The 19,438-nt window shown below is 44.4% G+C and overlaps 1 protein-coding gene across 5 annotated transcripts in view; it reads left to right on the top strand.

The window, feature by feature from the left end:
• SVOP (SV2 related protein) overlaps positions 1 to 19,438 on the top strand; it is a 101,301-nt gene that overhangs the window by 24,622 nt on the left and 57,241 nt on the right. For 3 of the 5 annotated variants that reach the window (XM_015152697.3, XM_077952672.1, NM_001266218.1), the window contains 3 exon segments: positions 7,761 to 7,921; positions 12,935 to 13,020; positions 14,098 to 14,196. In XM_015152697.3, coding sequence (XP_015008183.2) covers positions 7,761 to 7,921; positions 12,935 to 13,020; positions 14,098 to 14,196 — 346 coding nt within the window. 5 annotated transcript variants of the gene reach the window in all.

The raw sequence follows: 19,438 nt of genomic DNA, 5'->3' as shown, positions 1-19,438 counted from the left end.
GGTGGATCACTTGCAATCAGGAGTTTGAGACCAGCCTGGCCAACATGGAGAAAGTCTGTCTCTACTGAAAATATAAAAATTAGCCAGGTGTGGTGGCGCATGCCTATAATCCCAGCTACTCAGGAGGCTGAGGCACAAGAATTGCTTGAACTTGGGAGGCAGAGGTTGCTGTGAGCCAAGGTCTTGCCACTGCACTCCAGCCTCGGTGACAGAGCAAGATTCTGTCTCAAAACAAACAAACAAAACCTGAGATGGGGTCTTGCTGTGTTGCCCAGCCTGGTCTCAAACTCCTGGTCTCAAGCAATCCTCCTGCCTTGGACTCCTAAAGTACTTGGATGAGGGGCACGAGCCACCATGCAGACCTCTTAAATACCTATTTTGAATAAAACAGTGTTCTTGCCGGGCAAGTACTGCTTAAGAGATGTCCTAGTCCCACCTTCTGACCGGATATCCAGGCCTAAGGCAGTCTGTTGCCAAGCCTTTGCTCCTAAGTGACACCTGCCTTCCAGCTGCAAGGGATGCCCCAGCTCCAGACGGCAGGATGTTTGCCTGAGTCCTGTGTCACAGGCCTCTCAGGGGAGGAGGGTGAGCTGTAGATACCCAGCTCAGCCAACAAGAGAGTGGGGACTCCTCGGGGCTCAGTCCCTCAGTGCGTCTGCTTCACGATGGGGTTGGGAGCAGGGGAACAGCAGAACCACTTGCCTACCTCTGATGCACGAGAAGAGCAGTCCCCGGATCAGCGATGTCAGCAGCACCTGGGAATGCACTCAGTGTAACGGTTTGGCCCCAGCTCAGACCTCCTGAATCAGACCTTCTGGGGGCAGGGCCCAGCCATCCGCGTTGTGACCAGCCCCGTGGAAGTTCTGAGACTGCATCCAGTTTAAGAACCCCTGGACTCAAGTGACAGTCCAAAGAGCTGTCAACCAGGCTGGAGTGGAGCTGTGCCTTTTAATTCCTGCTCCAGAACACACACCGTTTTCCACTCTCTGGCAAGCCTGCCTACACAAGCCAGCTCAGTTTAGACCTTGCCCTCGTTCCTGAGATATGTGAATGCCTGGGAGAGGCACTGACTTGACACCCAGTGACTAGGACTGAAGGCGCTCTTACCAAAGACCACCAAACTGAAGCCTCGGCTTCTTCAAACTGTGTGACCTAGGCCAACAGCCATAACCTGAGCAGCCACTTCCTCGTCTATAAAATGGTCTAATAACCGTACCTAATTCATAAGTTGATTGTTAAGGTAGCAGGAGATAATATAAAGGGCTTTGCACAGCTCTTGGCTTATAGCAAATGCTCAATAACTAGTTGCATGGTTTGAGGGCTATTATCCAAGGAGTTCGAGGAAGGAGAATTCAATGATGAATCCCTCACATTTATCTTGTGCTTTACAATTAATTTGTGTAATAACTCTGCAGGAGCTTCTTTGTAGCAGATACGGTTCATGCCCTTTGCAGATTCCTTTAGCAGGCTGGCACTCCCCCAGCTATTGCCAGTGTTGGTTCACAACTGTAGCTCCCTCTGGATTGCCCCTGGTGGAGGGGAGCCACCTTGTCTGGGAGATTATGCCCTCCACTGCTGGGGGTGGCGTAGCCAAGGACTGATTGATATGAGGGTGTAACAGCCCAGCCCTCACATCCCCGGGTGGAACCTTCTCGGTGGTACGAGTCACACTTCAGAGCTCCCTGTGTGGTCAGGCTGAGGCCAGACCTCAGCAGGAACTACATCCTTTCTTAGCTTCCTCCTGCCTCCTCCTGCTTCCCAATGGGTTTCTCTGAGAGTATTTCCTTAGTAAATCGCTTGCACAAACATCCCCATCTCATTGTTTTGCAGAAACAGAAAAATCCTAATGCCAGCACCTTGGGAGGCCAAGGCAGGAGGATTGCTTGAGGCCAAGAGTTTGAGACCAGCCTGACCAACACAATGAGATCCCTGTCTCTACGAAACAAACTAACAAAAAGCTAGGTGTGGTGGTGCGTGCCTGTAGTCCCAGCTACTCAGGAGGCTGAGGCAGGATGATCACTTGAATCCAGGAGTTTGAGGCTGTAGGGAGCTATGATAGTGTCACTGCACTCTAATCTGGGCCACAGAGCAAGACATTGTCTCAAAAGAAAAAAAGGAGAGTGGGCACAGTGGCTCTTGCTTGTAATTCCAGCACTTTGGGAGGCTAAGGCAGGCCGATCACTTGAGGTCAGGAGTTCGAGACCAGTCTGGCCAATATGGTGAAACTCCATGTTTACTAAAAATACAAAAATTATCTGGGTGTGGTGGCATGTGCCTGTAGTCCCAGCTACTCAGGAGGCTGAAGGAGGAGAATCACTTGAACCTGAAGCGGAGGCTGCAGTAACCCGAGATCGTGCCATTGCTCTCCAGTCTGGGCATCACAGTGAGATGTGAAAGAAAGAAAAGAAAAAAAGAAAGACAAAAAAAAAGAAAGGAAGAACGAGAAGTCTACCTGAAGAGTCATATAGAATCTCTTAAGGTACACCGAATAACTAAAGCGATCTTGAAAAATGAGAAGGAAATTGAAGGTCTCATACTTTCCGATTTCAAAACTTACTACAACTTACTTAGGTGTGGCTTAAGGATAGACATGCAGATCAATGGAATAGAATCAAGAGCTCAGAAATAAATTCTCGAGTCATATGATTTGATTAAATGATTTTCAAAATGGTGCCAAGATCACTCAGTGGGGGAAAGGACAGTCTTTTAAACAGATGGTATTAGGAACACTGGATGTCCGTATGTGAAAGAATGAAGTTGGATTCTTACCTAACAGCATATACAAAAGTTAACTCAAAATGGATCAAAGACCTAAATCCATAAAAGTTTAGAAGAAAATATAGGAGAAAAGCCTTATGATACTGGATTTGGCAATGATTTCATGGATATGACACCAAAAGAACAGATAATAAAAATAAAAGTAGATATATTGGACTACATCAAAATTTAAAACTTTCGGCCTGGCATGGTGGCTCACACCTGTAATCCCAGCACGTTGGGAGGCCAAGGTGGGTGGATCGCTTTAGCTCAGGAGTTCAAGATCAGCCTGGCCAACATGGTGAAATCTCATCTCTACAAAAAACAACAAACAAACAAACAAAAAACCCAAAAACATCCAAAACAAAAGTTAGTCAGGCATGGCGGTGTGCACCTGTAGTCCTAGCTACTCAGGAGGCTGAGGTGGGAGGATCACCTGGGCCCAGGAGGTCGAGGCTGCAGTGAGCTGTGATCACGCCACTGCACTCCAGCCTAGATGACAGAATGAGATCCTGTATTAAAAATTTTTTTTTCAAACTTTGGTGCATTCAACGATCACAATCAATAGAGTAAAAAGGCAATCTAAGGAATGGGAGAAATTGTTTGCAAATCATATGTCTGATAAGGGATCTATATCCAGAGTATAGAAAGAAGCACAACTCAACAACAAAAAGTTAAACAACCCAATTTTAAAATAGGCAAAGGACTTCAATAGACATTTCTCCAAAGAAGACCAACAAGGGGCCAATAAGCACATAATAAGTTGCTCAATATTAGGGAAATGCAAATCAAAATCACAATGAGATACCATCTCACACCCATTAGGATGGCTGTTATCAAGCAAATGGAAAATAACAAGTATTGGCAAGGATGTGGATAAATTGGAATCTTTGTGCTTTGCTGGTGAGAATACAAAATGGTGCAGCCACAGTGGAAGACATTCTGGCAATTCCTCAAAACATTAAACATAGAATAACCCTTTTATCCAGTAATTCCACTTATGGGTCTATATCTAAAATAAGTGAAAGCGGGAACTCAAATAGATATTTATATACTCATGTTCATTACAGCGTTATTCACAATAACCAAAACGTGGAAACAACTTGTGTCCATCAACAGATGAATGGATCAGCAAAATGTGATCTGTCCACACAATGGAATATTATTCAGCCTTAAAAAGGAGAGAAGTTCTGCAATGTGCTGCAACATGGATGAGCCTTGAAGACATTATGCTAAGGGAAATAAGCCAGACACAAAAGGAAAAATACTGTGTGACTTCACTTATCTGAGATCCCTAGAGGAGTCAAATTCACAGAGACAGAAAGTAGAAGGGTGCTTCTCAGGGGCTGAGTAGGGGAAAATGGAGCATTGATTTCTATGGGGACAGAGTTTCAGGTGAAACTTAATGTCACTGAACTGTACACTTAAAATGGTTAAAATGGCAAATTTGATGGCGTGTATATTTTACCACAATAAAAAAAGAATCTCTGTTTCACGATTTTCTTCTAGGACACCTGACTTATGGCACAATTATGACACCAATGTATAGAAGAGGTAAACTGAGGCTTAGAGTGACTATTTGTTTGTCTTATCCAGTGGGGATAATAATAGTCTCCACCTCTCAAGGTTACTGTGAGGATTAAATTGAATAATGATGCCTATAAAGCCCCCCACTACCATCAAAGAAGAGCATTGGTGACAGAGTGAGAACCTGTATCTTATGGTATCTCGTGATTTTGATTTGCATTTCCCTAATATGGAGCAACTTATTACGTGCCTATTGGCCCTTTGCCTGTCTTCTTTGGAGAAATGTCTATTGAAGTCCTTTGCCTATTTTAAAACGTGAAATACCTGTGAAGATGTGAGTGATGGAGACAGGGTGGCTTCAACTGATCTAGGGACAAATGTTGGCGATTTCACATGTCTAATCCTTTAGTTAAACAGCAGAAACAAAGATTTCACTCATTGTTACGTGTGTAATTTTATATGCTCGAAATGTCTCAAAATAAAATATCTTTATAAAAAAATAGAGTAAATGGGAAGCAATGGAAGAGTTTGAAGAGGTGTTACCCTCTCACTGGCCAGGAATACAATGTTTTAAGCCAGATAAAACTGCAGTTGAATCCTGGCTCCATGCCTGTTTAGTTATGGGACTGTGGGCAAGCCATGTGAGTTCTGGGGCCTCAGTGTTCTTGTCTGTAAAATGGTGATAATAATATGAACTTCAGAGAGGTGCTATGCAGATCAAGTGCACGGAAAACAGCTGGAACTCGCACAGAGCACAAACTTGATTCTATTAGAGGTGACTGTGGTAGATGGGGTGAAATGTTAGCACCAAGCTTCAAACCCCGCCAGTCTGTCTGCCAACCCTGTGCTGGGCCCTGCATTTCCAGCCCAGACGAGCCTGACAGCTCAGGTTTTCCAAGCCCAGCCTTGCCAAGGAGTGGAGTTTCAGGAGTTTACAGAATTACTGTGATTTGATCTGTCTTTTCTCTTCTAGAACTTCACAAGCAGGGTATGCTCCCTGTGCTTCAGAAATCCAGATATTTACCCTTTCTATGCCAGCGCAACAGTTATTCTTTGGTGAAATACATGGAATGATGCAATCGTTAATAATAGCAGTATTTTGAACTTAAATATTTCTCTTTTTTTTGCCTTTTAAAAACATGGATCAAATGTGTACTCCATCTGCTCATATACTACCTCTGTTATTCATGCCCCATGTAACTCCAGACTTTTTCTTTTTCTTTCTTTCTTTTCTTTTTTAAACAAGTAAAAAAAACCCCAGGATCTTGCTCTGTCACCCAGGCTGGAGGGAGTGGCGCAATCTTGGCTCACTGCAACCTCCACCTCCTGGGCTCAAGCCATCCTCCCACCTCAGCCTCCCAAGTAGCTGGGACCACAGGTGCACACCACCATGCCTCGCTAATTTTTGTATTTTTTGTAGAGATGGGGTTTTGCCATGTCACCCAGGCTTGTCTCGAACTACAGGACTCAAGCGACCCTTTTGCCCCAGCCTCCCAAAGTGTGGAGATTATAGGCGTGAGTGAACATGCCCAGCCAGACTTTTTATTTTCCTTTTCCTTTTATTTTTTCCTTCCTTCCTTCCTTGCTTCCTTCCTTCCTTTTTTTCTTTCTTTCTCTCTCTTCCTTTTTCCTTCTCTCTCTCTTTCTTTCTTTTCTTTGTTTCTTTCTTTTTATTTTTCAGATAGGGTCTCTCTCTGTTGCCCAGGCTGGATTGCAGTGGTATGATCACGGCTCACTGTAGCCTTAACCTTCTGGGCTCAAGCGATCCTCCCACCTCAGCCTCCCAAGTAGCTGGGACCACAGGCACACACCACTATGTCCAGCTAAGTTTTTTACTTTTTGTAGAGACGGCATCTCACTATGTTGCCCAGGCTGGTCTTGAACTCCTGTGCTCAAGCAATCCTCCCACCTCAGCCTCCCAAAGTGCTGGGATTACAGGCATGATCCACAGTACTTAGCACCCCAAACTTTCTTCAAAAAGTCTGTAAGGACTCAAAGCCGTGACAGAAAGGACTTGCACATTCGGTATCACTATCCCCTTGAGAGACAGTGAGGTCAGAACACATCTGTCTTGTCAGTGCTATAACCCCAAAACCCACCCTAGGGCTGGCAGACAGCAGGAGTTTTGTGTTTGGGAGTGACAAAGTTGGAAGGAGACGGGTGATTTTGCCTCTGAGTTCCAGAAGAAGAAACGACTTCCCAGAGAATCAAAACTTCCTGCAGAGGAACAAGCAACAGCATAGTTTGAAAGAACATATTGCATGAGAGTGGGACCCACGGGGTCTCAAACTCAAATGCCTACAGGGCCTGACAAATGGGGCCATGAGCCAAGTAAGAGGAACACAGAGCAAGTGCAAGGATAACTAGCAAAAGACCCTTAGGGCTAGAGATAATCTAGAGAAGAGGAGATAGTGGTCAACTGTGGAGTGCATGACCCATCTAAAATTGGGGTCAGGGTGGGCCAGGGGCCACCACTGCCCAGACCTAGCACAATTCCAATGCAGGAATGTGGGCTCCAGACAGCGAGATATTCTACTTTTTCCAAGAGACATTGGGATTCTGGCTTTTTTTTTTTTTTTTTTTTTTTTGAGACGGAGTCTCGCTCTGTCACCCAGGCTGGAGTGCAGTGGCCGGATCTCAGCTCACTGCAAGCTCCGCCTCCCGGGTTCACGCCATTCTCCTGCCTCAGCCTCCCGAGTAGCTGGGACTACAGGCGCCTGCCACCTCGCCCGGCTAAGTTTTTGTATTTTTAGTAGAGACGGGGTTTCACTGTGTTAGCCAGGATGGTCTCGATCTCCTGACCTCGTGATCCGCCCGTCTCGGCCTCCCAAAGTGCTGGGATTACAGGCTTGAGCCACCGTGCCCAGCCGGATTCTGGCTTTTTATGTGAATTTTCCCAATTTAAAAATTTTGGCACCAAGCGTGATAGCTCACACCTGTAATCCCAGCACTTTGGTAGGCTGAGGAGGGAGGATCACTTGAGCTCAGGAGTTTTAGACCAGTCTGGGCAACATAGTGAAACCTTGTCTCTATTCTAAAAAATGGCATCCTCTTTAAACTTTTAGAAATATGGCGTGAGCAACTTTTTGTGGGCCTAACGTGACCTTTAGATGACCAAAATGTTAGATATAGACAGATGAGTCTAAAATCTGAAACAGATGTACTCACAAACAGTATTCTGGCCTACAACAAAGATATCCTCAATCACATAACCTACTACGTGAATAGGAAACCCTGGAATTGGGCAGTGCCCAATCTGCTCAACTGTACATGGCAGTCTTGACATTATAACTCTTGAAGTTATCACTCTCCCCAACCCTAGTCCAATTCAACAGAAATGCTAACCCCCATTCGTCAACTCTCCAAACCATGAGAAGAAGTCTTTCACCTGTCTTGGTCACTAGAACTGTGCAGCAAGAGCAAGGCCATTTGGAGGAAGCTTTAGCCATCTTGACCAGATTTGTTCTGTTCTCTAGGGTTGTGAAATTCCGTCGCACAGGTGAGAGTGCAAGGTCAGAGGACGACACGGCTTCAGGAGAGCATGAAGTCCAGATTGAAGGGGTCCGCGTGGGCCTAGAGGCTGTGGAGCTGGATGATGGGGCAGCTGTGCCCAAGGAGTTTGCCAATCCCACCGATGGTGAGAGGGCCCTGCAGTTGGGGAATTAGCCTGAGCCACTGTCAAGGTTGCCTCCCCAGCAGGCAATTGCAGAGGGCTCTTGTGAAGGGGCAGTCGGGAGGGCCCAGAGGGCCAAGGGGTGGAGCTGGAAGTGGGGGCTGAGCCTATATGGCTTACTTCAGCAGGCAGGGTTACATCACAATCCCTGCCAGTTAGCATCATTGCACATCACTTGGCTGAGGATGGCAGTAATAATGATGATGATGATGACAAAGATGATGATGGTAATGATGATGATGGTGGTGATGATCATGATGGTGATGATCGTGATAGTAATGTGATGATGGTGATGATGATGTTGATGATGGTGATGATTATGATGATGGTGATGATCATAGTGATGAAGATGGTGATGATAAGGATGGCAATGGTGATGATAGTGATGATGATGAAGATGGTGTAGATGATGGTAATGATGATGGAAATGATGGTGGTGGTGGTAGTGATGATGGTGATGATAGTGGTGGTGATGATAATGATTGTGGTGATAATTATGGTGATAGTGATGATTATGGTGATGATGATGATGATGGTGATCATGATGATGATTATGATGATAGTGATGAAGACGGTGATGATAAAGTTGGCAATGGTGATGATGATAGTGATGATGATGATGAAGATGGTGGTTATGATGGTGATGATGATAGTGATGATGATGATGAAGATGGGATTATGATGGTGATGATGAGGATAGTGATGATGATGATGAAGATGGGGTTATGATGCTGCTGATGATGATAGTGATGATGATGATGAAGATGGTGGTTATGATGGTGATGATGATAGTGATGATGATGAAGATGGGATTATGATGGTGATGATGATGATAGTGACGATGATGATGAAGATGGTGATTATGATGGTGATGATGATTATAGTGATGATGATGATGAAGATGGGGTTATGATGGTGATGATGATGGTGATGATGATGATGGTAGTGATGATGGTGATGATGAAGATGATGATGATGGTGGTGATGATAGTGGTGGTGATGATGATGGTTGTGGTGATAATGATGGTGATAGTGATGATGATGGTGATGATGATGGTGATCATGATGATGATAATGATGAAGATGGTGATGATAAGATTGGCAATGCTAATGGTGATGATAGTGATAGTGATGATGATGATGAAGATGGGGTTATGATGCTGATGGTGATGATAGTGATAATGATGATGAAGATGGGGTTATGATGTTGATGGTGATGATAATGATGATGATGATGAAGATGGTGGTTATGATGCTGATGATGATAGTGATGATGATGAAGATGGGATTATGATGGTGATGATGATGATAGTGATGATGATGATGAAGATGGTGGTTATGATGGTGATGATGATAGTGATGATGATGATGAAGATGGGGTTATGATGGTGATGATGATGGTGGTGATGATGATGATGGAGGGATGATGGTGGTATGAAGATGATGATGATGGTGGTGATGATAATGAAGATAATGGCAATGGTGGTGATGATGGTGATGATAGTGGTGGTGATGATGATGGTTGTGGTGATAATGACGGTGATAGTGATGATTATGGTGATGATGATGGTAATCATGATGATGATAATGATGAAGATGGTGATGATAAGGTTGGCGATGCTAATGATGATGATAGTGATAGTGATGATGATGATGAAGATGGGGTTATGATGCTGATGGTGATGATAGTGACGATGATGATGAAAATGGGGTTATGATGCTGATGGTGATGATAGTGATGATGATGATGAAGATGGTGTTTATGTTGGTGATGATGATGATAGTGATGATGATGGTGGTGATGATGATGATGGTGGTGATGATGAAGATGATGATGATGGTGGTGGTGATGATGAAGATGATGGCCGTGGTGGTGATGATGGTGATAATAGTGGTGGTGATGCTGATAGTGAAGACAGTGATAGTGATGATGGTGGGGATGACAGTGTAATGACAATGGTGGTGATGTTGGTTATGATGATAGTGTGATGGTAATGGTGACACTGATGATGGTATGGGGGCAGCTAACATTGGCTGAGGATTTACTCTGTGCCAGGCACTGCTCTAACCAGTTTACATGTTTTATCCATTTAATCCTCACAACAGTTCCAATTGGATCTATTACCAACATCTTCCCCATTTTGCAGGTGAGGAAACTGAAGCACAGAAGGGTTAAGTATCTTGCTGAGGGTTATACAGCTAGGAATTAGCCAATTTGGATTTACGCCCAGGCAATCCGGCCTCAGAGCCCACATTCTTACCCATGACCTTGTGCTGCCTCTGAGGCAGTGCTGTGGGACCTGGTCTCCAGCTTACTTACTTACTTCTTGATGCTGATGAATGAAAACATTCTATGTATTCCTGAAAAGCCTCAGATTCCAAATCTAAGAGAGGACTAATGACGTGAATGCACAGCCTACTGTTGGCAGAGATAACGTGGCAATAACAGGGGATGGAGGGAAGCTGAGGCTTTACTCTCAGTCTGATCTGGACTCTACTCCCAACTCTGTGAAACACAGGGCAAATCCATGTCCTCCTCTGTAAAATGGGGCTAATACTAGGCCTTAACTCATAGGATTGTGATGGGGATTAAGTGAAATAATGCACATCTAGCTTTTGGCACAGTGCCTTGCAGATAGTGAGCACTCAGTAAATGCCCCACAATAGTGTTACTACTGTTCTTATGGATGGTATATTTTGCTGGAGGAAACCACAACCTGCTAATGTGATCAACACCAGCTTACACTTCTGGAGAAAATTATGGTTGACATACAAGGCCCATGGTTGAAATTCCAAAAAAAGGACACCTCCCAGCAGGTGCTGATGAGATCCTTGGAGGTCACCCATAGGGCCACCCAAGCATCCTCCTTTAGTATTTTTATTTTTTTCAGGTGGAAACTCATTCTGTCACCCAGGCTGAAGTGCAGTGGTGCAGTCTCAGCTCACTGTAACCTCCGCCTCCTGGATTCAAGTGATTCTCCTGCCTCAGCCTCCTGAGTAGCTGAGACTACAGGCATGCACCACCACACTTGGCTAATTTTTGTATTTCTAGTAGAGACGGGGTTTCGCCATGTTGGCCAGGATGGTCTCAAACTCCTGGCCTCAGGTGATCTGCTCGCCTTGGCCTCCCAAAGTGTGCAGCCACTGTGCCCAGCTGTATTTTTATTTCTTAATTAACTGTTCACTTTGGAATTATTTTAGCTTTGCAAAAAAAATGCAGATATAATATAGACAGTTCTCACATACCCTTTACCCAGCCTCCCCTAATGTTAACAACGAAACTAAAAAAATTAACTTTGGTGTGCTACTATTAGCTCAGCTCCAGACTTTATTCTGATTTCATCAGTCATTGCAGTTGTGCTGTTCCCAGATACAATCCAGCATAGCACATTGGGTTTAGTGTTTTAGTTTAGTTTAGTTTTGTTTTTTCAATTTTTTTTTTTTTTTTTTTGTGAGACAGAATCTTGCTCTGTCACCCAGGCTGGAGTGCAGTGGCATGATCACAGCTCACTGCAACCTTGAAACCTCCCTGGCTCAAGCCATCCTCCTCCCTCAGCCTCCCAGGTAGCTAGGACCATAGGCGTGAGCCACCACTCACAGCTACTTTTTAAAAATATTTTTAGTAGAGATGGGGTCTCAATATGCTGCCCAGGCTGCTCTGAAACTCCAGGTCTCAAGTGATCCTCCTGCCTCAGCCTCCCAAAGTGCTGGGATTACAGGCATGAGCCACAGCATCCGGCCATCTTTTAATATGTTTCAAAACACTTATTAGTTTATAAATTATATCTGTGTTTTTTTCTGAGCATAAAAATAACACCTGTTTATTTGGAAAGCGTTCAGACATTAAAGAAATGCTCAAAGTAGGAAAGTGAGTGTTGTTTTCAAAGATGAGCCTGGTAAGCAGTTTGTAAGACATCCACTCAGTCTTACTTCCCCTGCTTGGCACACAGACACGTATATACATTTTATCACAAAGGCAGCTCCTACGGCACATACCTCTCCACAACTTTCGCTTTTCACTTAACAACATGGTGTGCACATCTTTCCATTGGAGTGCAGATGGAATTGTGCCTTTCAAAAGTATTTGAGGCCAGGCACGGTGGTTCACATCGGTAATCCTAACACTTTGGGAGGCTGAGGTGGGAAGATAGCTTGAGCTCAGGAGTTCAAGACCAGCCTGGGCAACATAGTGAGATCTCATCTCTACAAAAATAGAAAAAAATTAGCTGGGCATGGTGGCATGGGCTTGTAGTCCCAGCTACTTGGGAGGCTGAGGCAGGAGGATGACTTGAGCCCAGGAGATCGAGGCTGCTGTGAGCTATGATTGTACCACTGAGCTCCAGCCTGGGCAACAGAGCAAGACCCTGTCGCAAAACAAAACCAAAACAAACAAAAAAGTATTTTTTTTTTTTCTGGCCATGGAAGTAGTAAATTGTAAAAGGAAGTTAATTCTCATATAATTTTTTCCTTCCTCCCTCTGACAACAAACAAATTAAACCATAATTCAAAGTCTTGTATATATTCTATGGATAGATACATGTGCATATATATACACCCACATGCATACATTTCCAAGAATAGAACCATGCTAAATACCTTGTTGTTGATCTTGTTGTGTTTTTAAACATTAACAATATACTTTGTGTATCTTTCTATATCTGCACATTCTTGTTAACAGTTGGGTCATATTTCCTAATGTGGATATTTAATAATTTATATACGTATAATATCTACTTAATAATTTATTTAGCCAACCCCCTATTGATGGGCGTTCGGGTTTTTCCATTTCTCCCGTTGTAAGTCATGCTGCAGTTGTAGGACATCACTTCATATTGGAATATTTTTCTAGGATAAGTTCTAAAAGCAGCATGTGCTGCCTTTAATTAGCTTGGCTGGGGACCACCCCAGAAAACCCCACACTAGGACAACTGCAAGGTGCACTGATTCCTTCCTTCCCTCTCCCTTTCTCCTTCCCAGATACTTTCATGGTGGAAGATGCGGTGGAAGCCATTGGCTTTGGAAAATTTCAGTGGAAGCTGTCTGTTCTCACCGGCTTGGCTTGGGCAAGTATTTCTGGGGGCAGTGGCTCAGCCTCCAAGAAACCCCCATGCTGCTCCGCTGGGTTTCCACGGTCTGCAAGGAAGGACACAGTTCTTTGCACATGGAGCCTTTGCTTGAATTCCAATCAACAAAATTTATGTGGCGTGATAAGTGGTGATAACGAGGTCTGTGCTTGAGGAGAGCTGGGTGTGCTTGCCAGTTGCCCCCAAGAAGGAGTTGAAGTTTCTAGCTAATTAAGTGGCTTTCAACTCTTTGGGCTCAGGGCTACTATGAGATTATGATGTCAGCTGTAGAGCTCTCCCTAGAAAAGCAGGCATAGATTAAAAATGTGCCTTCTGCTTCAAGACTCTCATGCTCCCTCATTCAAATCCCCTAGCTATGGCGAAGAGCACAGCTAAACCTTTAATATACTTGAAATTAATTTTTGTGAATGGCAGGAGATGGTGATCTAAATATATATTCTTCCAAATGGATCGTCAATTTCCCCACAACATTTCCCCCACTAATTGGAAAAGTTGCCTTTATCGTGTACCAAATTCCCTTGGCCACATGGGCGTGCTTCTAGATTCCATGTCTGTCCTGGTCTGTCTAGTCTCATAAAGGTACATGATGTTTAATTGCTGGGGATTCCGAGTCTGTTTTAACGTATTAAAAGGTCACACTTGTTAACTATACTGACAATTCTATTCTATTCTATATGAACAAATGACCTATAAGCCAAAGACAAGCCAGTCTTTAATTGCACTAAAAATATCATTGTCTCTCTGCCTCTATAAAAATGTTTTTTTCTCAGATTTTAGAAATATGTTTTCCCACTTCATTTGCCACGTGTCCATATTTTTTAAAACACAAAAAACACATACAAAAATAATATGAAATGTCTATTTGTCTATTCCTGCAGTGGTAATGCATGGTTTTAACTGCTGGAGCTTTGAGTGTAGTTTGGTGTGCAGCAGGGCACTTGGCAGCGGGTGGAGAGGGGTGCGCTACAGTCTCTGTCTCTGGGGTTATGGACTTGGCCAGCCTTCCCCAGCACCAAGCAGCATCCTGGCCTCATGATGTCTCCATCCTCTCTGCAGATGGCTGATGCCATGGAGATGATGATCCTCAGCATCCTGGCGCCACAGCTGCATTGCGAGTGGAGGCTCCCAAGCTGGCAGGTGGCATTGCTGACCTCGGTAGGCAGCCCAGCAGCTCCCTCCTGTTGCATACAGTTCTGCTCCGCTGGGGTGTCCTGCAGAATATCTCCCTTCTCCTGCTGCTGAAGGCTCAGCCGAAAAGAATTAAGCCCTGACGGCAACACTGTCCCATCCCCACCTCACATATCCTAGCAGGTTTACAGCCAACTCTACTCCACCCGGAGGTCCAGCTACTTGGGAGGGTGTCCCAGGCATTCTGTTCTGTTGCTGGGAGCTTGAAACCCACCTGTGCATATCACTTAAACTCTATATGCCTGTTTTCTTGGCTGCAAACAGGAGATGCCAATCCCCACACCCCTAGGATGATTTGAGGACTGGAAACAACACAGTGCCTGGCATAGAGTAGGTATTCAATAAATTGGAGCTATTGCTCCCTGGAATTAAGGCCTGAAGGAGGAGGCTGCAGAACCCTCACTTTTTGTCAGGGAGAGATCAGCAGCAACCTCTTAAAAGAGAGAGGAATGGACCGGGCGCAGTGGCTCACGCCTGTAATCCCAGCATTTTGGAAGGCCGAGGTGGGTGGACCACCTGAGGTCAGGAGTTTGAGACCAGTCTGACCAATATGGTGAAACCCCGTCTCTATTAAAAATACAAAAATTAGCGGGGCATGGTGGCGGGCACCTGTCATTCCAGCTACTTGGGAGGCTGAGACAGGAGAATTGCTTGAATCCGGGAGGCAGAGGTTGCAGTGAGCTGAGATTGTGCCATTGCACTCTGGCCTGGGTGACACAGCAGGACTTCACCTCAAATTAAAAAAAAAAAACAAAAAACAGAGATTGAGAGAGAGAGAGGAATGGCCAGGCTGGATAAGAGGATAATAATGATAATCACAAAAGCTAATACTTACAGAGCATTTACTGTGCAAAGGCCTTTACCTACATTGCATACAATATATGCATAATGTACATGTGCTCTTTAATCCTCACAGACCTATGAGCTAGGCACTATGGTTAGTTGAGCAAGATGAGGCACAGAGAGGTTAATCACTGGCTCAAGGTCTGTGATCTCCATCAGTGTTGGAGTCATTGCCAATTCAGGATGCCTCACAGAACGTTGTTTTTTTGTAGATAACTGTTCTGGAATGGCCTGAGTGCCTTCCACACAGCATGGCCCAGTCTGATACTAGCAATAAGGTTGTGAAGTTCAGTGGGAAGAGTTTCATGGCACATACACCTGTGTTTTTGTGGTTTAGTCACCTCCAGATGTGTGACCTTGAGTGAGGCACTTGATGGCTATATTTTGTGGCCTGCAAAATGGGGGTGATAAGCCTGTTTTTCTGTGTATTTTGTTAAATACACACAGCCCCTAGCACACACCAGGGGCTGAGTCCATGATACTTGTTTTTTATATTCCTCCTCACCAATATCTCCTAAAGAGTAACTGCAGGCTGGTCGCGGTAGCTGATGCCTATAATCCTAGCACTTTGGGAGACTGGGGCGGGCGGATCACTTGAGGCCAGGAGTTCGAGACCAGGCTGGCCAACTTGGTGAAACCTTGTCTCTATCAAAAACACAAAAATTGACTGGGCATGGTGGCACGTCCTGTAATCCCAGCTACTCAGAAGGCTGAGGCAGGAGAATCACTTGAACCCGGGAGGCTGAGGTTGCAGTGAGCCGAGATCTCACCACTCCACTCCAGCCTGGGCGACAGAGTGAGACTCCATCTAAAATAATAATATTAATAATAATAACTGCAGGTCTGTGTTTTTGCAATGTAGGGCCTTTCTGGTCTCCAATTTACTGAGCACTTATTTTGGGCCAGGCTAATGGTTTTGCATACATTACCTCTTTAACCTTCTCAAACCTATGAAAGAGGTGCTTTTATTACTGTCACTTCTACAGATAAGGAAACTGAGGTTTAGAGAGGGGCATTGACTTGCCCAAGCTCAGACAGCCTGTAAGAGGCAGAATCAAAAGCCAGGCCTGGCAGGCTCCGAGCCCCTGCCTCGGGCTACTTTCTTGTGGTATGAGGTTTAGACTTGTAGGCTAGGTAGAGCCATTAAGTCTCATGGGTGAATTTTCTATGGAAAAGCTAGAGTCCTGCAGGAGTTGGAGACATAAAGTACCCAAGGAGGATGCTACAGATACACATTGTTGCTGCAGGAAATACTGCGCAAGATTACCGTAATTATTATGATATAGAAGCAGTGCTCTGCTGTGCCAGAATCTCTCCTTTTGAGGAAAATGGGTGTTTTGAGAGATACTTAACTCTTTCAGGATGTAAGAATATCACTTAGCACATGACAAAGGCAACACTTTATCCCAAGACAGTAATCTTCAAACATCTTGGTTCTAGGTTAATCTAGAAAAGAATTAAATAAAAACCATGTAGAATCCAGGACTGTCACATGTTTTTACATTGACACGAAATTTTTAAAATTGTAGGTTGCAGATGATACCATTGCCAGTGTGCTGAAATATAAAAATCAAAATAAAATTATCATGTCACTTTTTAAAATGTGTCTAGTAAAGTGGAAAAATGGAAATACTTACCTGATATCTACCATTATTTGTTTTAAAATTACATGAACAAGCTCTTTAGAGGAATTTAGAAATTTTGCATTGATTTTTTCTTGGAACTTATATTTCCATTCATTTCTCCATATAATTTTATCTTAATGTAATTTTTTTTTTTTGAAATAGGGTCTCTCTGTGTTGCCCAGGCTGGAGTATAGTGGTGTGATTTTGTCTCACTGCAACCTTTGCCTTCTAAGTTCAAGCGATCCTCCCACCCCAGCCTCCTGAGCAGCTGGGAACAAAGACACACGCCACCATGCCCAGCTAATTTTTTATGTTTAGTAGAGACGGAATTTCACCGTGTTGCCCAGGCTGGCCTAATGTAATGTTTTCTTGCTTGAAAGGATCACATTCATTACCCTATGATAATTCTCTGTGACAAAATACATACATTTTAAATTATTAGTTTTAATTCTCTGAGACGAGAAGGCTCTAAGCACTCACATTTTTCTCCTACACTGATTTATCATTATAATTTTTAGTAGTACACAATAGACCACATAAACAACATATAATTTTGATAAATAATTGTTAATCATAAGCAAGGTTTTATCGGAAATGTATCCCTTAATGAGTGGTGTGGAACGTTTCCCAAATATTTTATGTATTCCTGAATGATTATTGCTAAAGTGAGACAGGGTTCAGCACCAGGTCCATTCCTATTTGTCATTTTTCCTGAATGAATGTGTATGTGAAAATCTTTGTTCACATAAAAAAAATTTTGAGGAACTGAAGGAGTTTTGTTAGAACTCAATAAACTGATGCCACTTGATTTTTAAAAACACTCTCCAAATTGTGTGTGCCAAAGAGCACACAGCTTTCATTTCTGAAAAATTATGTTCCATGACCTGACTTGCCGACAGCTTGATTAGACTGTTCTCCAATTCTGTTGAAAGTAATAATAAAGGTATCGGAACCCAGATGACTTGCAAAAGTCATCGGTAAGTGCATCATCAGTGCCCCTTCTGAGGCACTCTGAAGGGTTTACATTCAAAAGCAATGCCTTGGTCAGACTGGCCTAGAGAGGCGTGGCTGAGAAAGACGGAGTCAGGCAGGAACTGGAGAAGAAGAGCCCTAACATGTTTTTAAGAAAGAGTCTGTGGGGAAGTTGTAAACTTGGAAATGAATTCCCTTAAAATGATCCACTCAGGGCCAGGTGTAGTGGCTCATACCTGTAATCCCAGCACTGTGGGAGGCTGAGGTGGAAGGATCCCTTGAGACCAGGAGTTTGAGACCAACCTGGACAACAAAGTGAGATCCTGTCTCTACTAAATAAATAAATAAATAAAATTAGCCAGGCATGGTGGTGCACACCTGTAGTCTCCCCTACTCGGGAGGCTGAGGTGAGAGGATCACTTGAGCCCAGGAAGTTGAGGCTGCAGTGAACCGTGACCACACCACCGCACTCCAACCTGGGTGACAGAACAAGATCCTGTCTAAACAAACAAACAAATAAATTATACATACATAAGCTGTGTCTGCTTCTCCCTTGGAATGCTTCTGTGTACCATCCCCACTCCCCACCCTCGGACATGCCACAAGAAATGCTTTCTGGGTCAGACCAAACTGAGACTGTGCCCTCCCCTTTCTGGCCGTCAGTTGCCTTATCTGTGAAATGGGGGTAATAGAAGCACCCACCAGGTAGAGCTACTGTGAGAATGCAGTAAGACGTGTGCATAAAGCCTTCAGCATGGTGCCTGGCACTTAGAGAGGGAAGAGCACGGTGATGAGGCGCCTTAGAGAGGGAAGAGCATGGTGATGAGGCACCAGTCAGCCTGCTTGGGCTTAAGACTTGCCACTACTCTCTCCTTTCAGGGAGGCGGAGCAGGTTTCTTTTTTTTTTTTTGAGACGGAGTCTCGCTCTGTCGCCCAGGCTGGAGTGCAGTGGCCGGATCTCAGCTCACTGCAAGCTCCGCCTCCTGGGTTCATGCCATTCTCCTGCCTCAGCCTCCCGAGTAGCTGGGACTACAGGCGCCCGCCACCTCGCCCGGCTAGTTTTTTGTATTTTTTAGTAGAGATGGGGTTTCACCGTGTTAGCCAGGATGGTCTCGATCTCCTGACCTTGTGATCCACCTGTCTCGGCCTCCCAAAGTGCTGGGATTATAGGCTTGAGCCACTGCGCCCGGCCCGGAGCAGGTTTCTTAATCTATCAGAGCCTCGGCTCCCCATTCTGTCATATGAGTAGGATCATTCAAATCTCACCAGCTGTTACTCCAAGGATTAACAATGTAACAATGACTTTGCCTCCCACACAATGAGTAGTTTCTCTTACTAGTAGTTTACAGCTCCCATGCCAGCCTCCTGTGTGCCTGTTTTTCCTACTTTCTAGCCTCTACCTTGCAGCCCTTGGTATTTTCTCAGCAGTCGGGCAAGTGTTTCTTTAGGATGGTGTGAAACTTGTCAAAAGCTAGTTCTGGAACCAGAATGCCTGATTCCAGTGCAGGCTGCACCACTTAACACTCTGTGACACTGGTCATGCAATTGCCTCTCTCTGAGTCTCAGTTCCCTCATCTGTAAAATGGGGATAGTAATAGCACCCTCCCCACGGGATTGTTGGGAAGCTTGCAGGAAGCACTTAGTGTCTGCCCTTTGTCAGGCTCTCAGTGAATGTTAGATCATTGTTGTTACCTAGAGGGTGACATCACCAGTTCCATTTGTTGTTCCCTTTCTGTGCAATGATCCAAGTCCTCTGTCTAATGAAAACT

This window comes from Macaca mulatta, chromosome 11 (genome assembly GCF_049350105.2).
Source record: "Macaca mulatta isolate MMU2019108-1 chromosome 11, T2T-MMU8v2.0, whole genome shotgun sequence".
Lineage (NCBI taxonomy): Eukaryota > Metazoa > Chordata > Mammalia > Primates > Cercopithecidae > Macaca > Macaca mulatta.
This window is presented reverse-complemented; position numbering and strand designations above follow the sequence as displayed.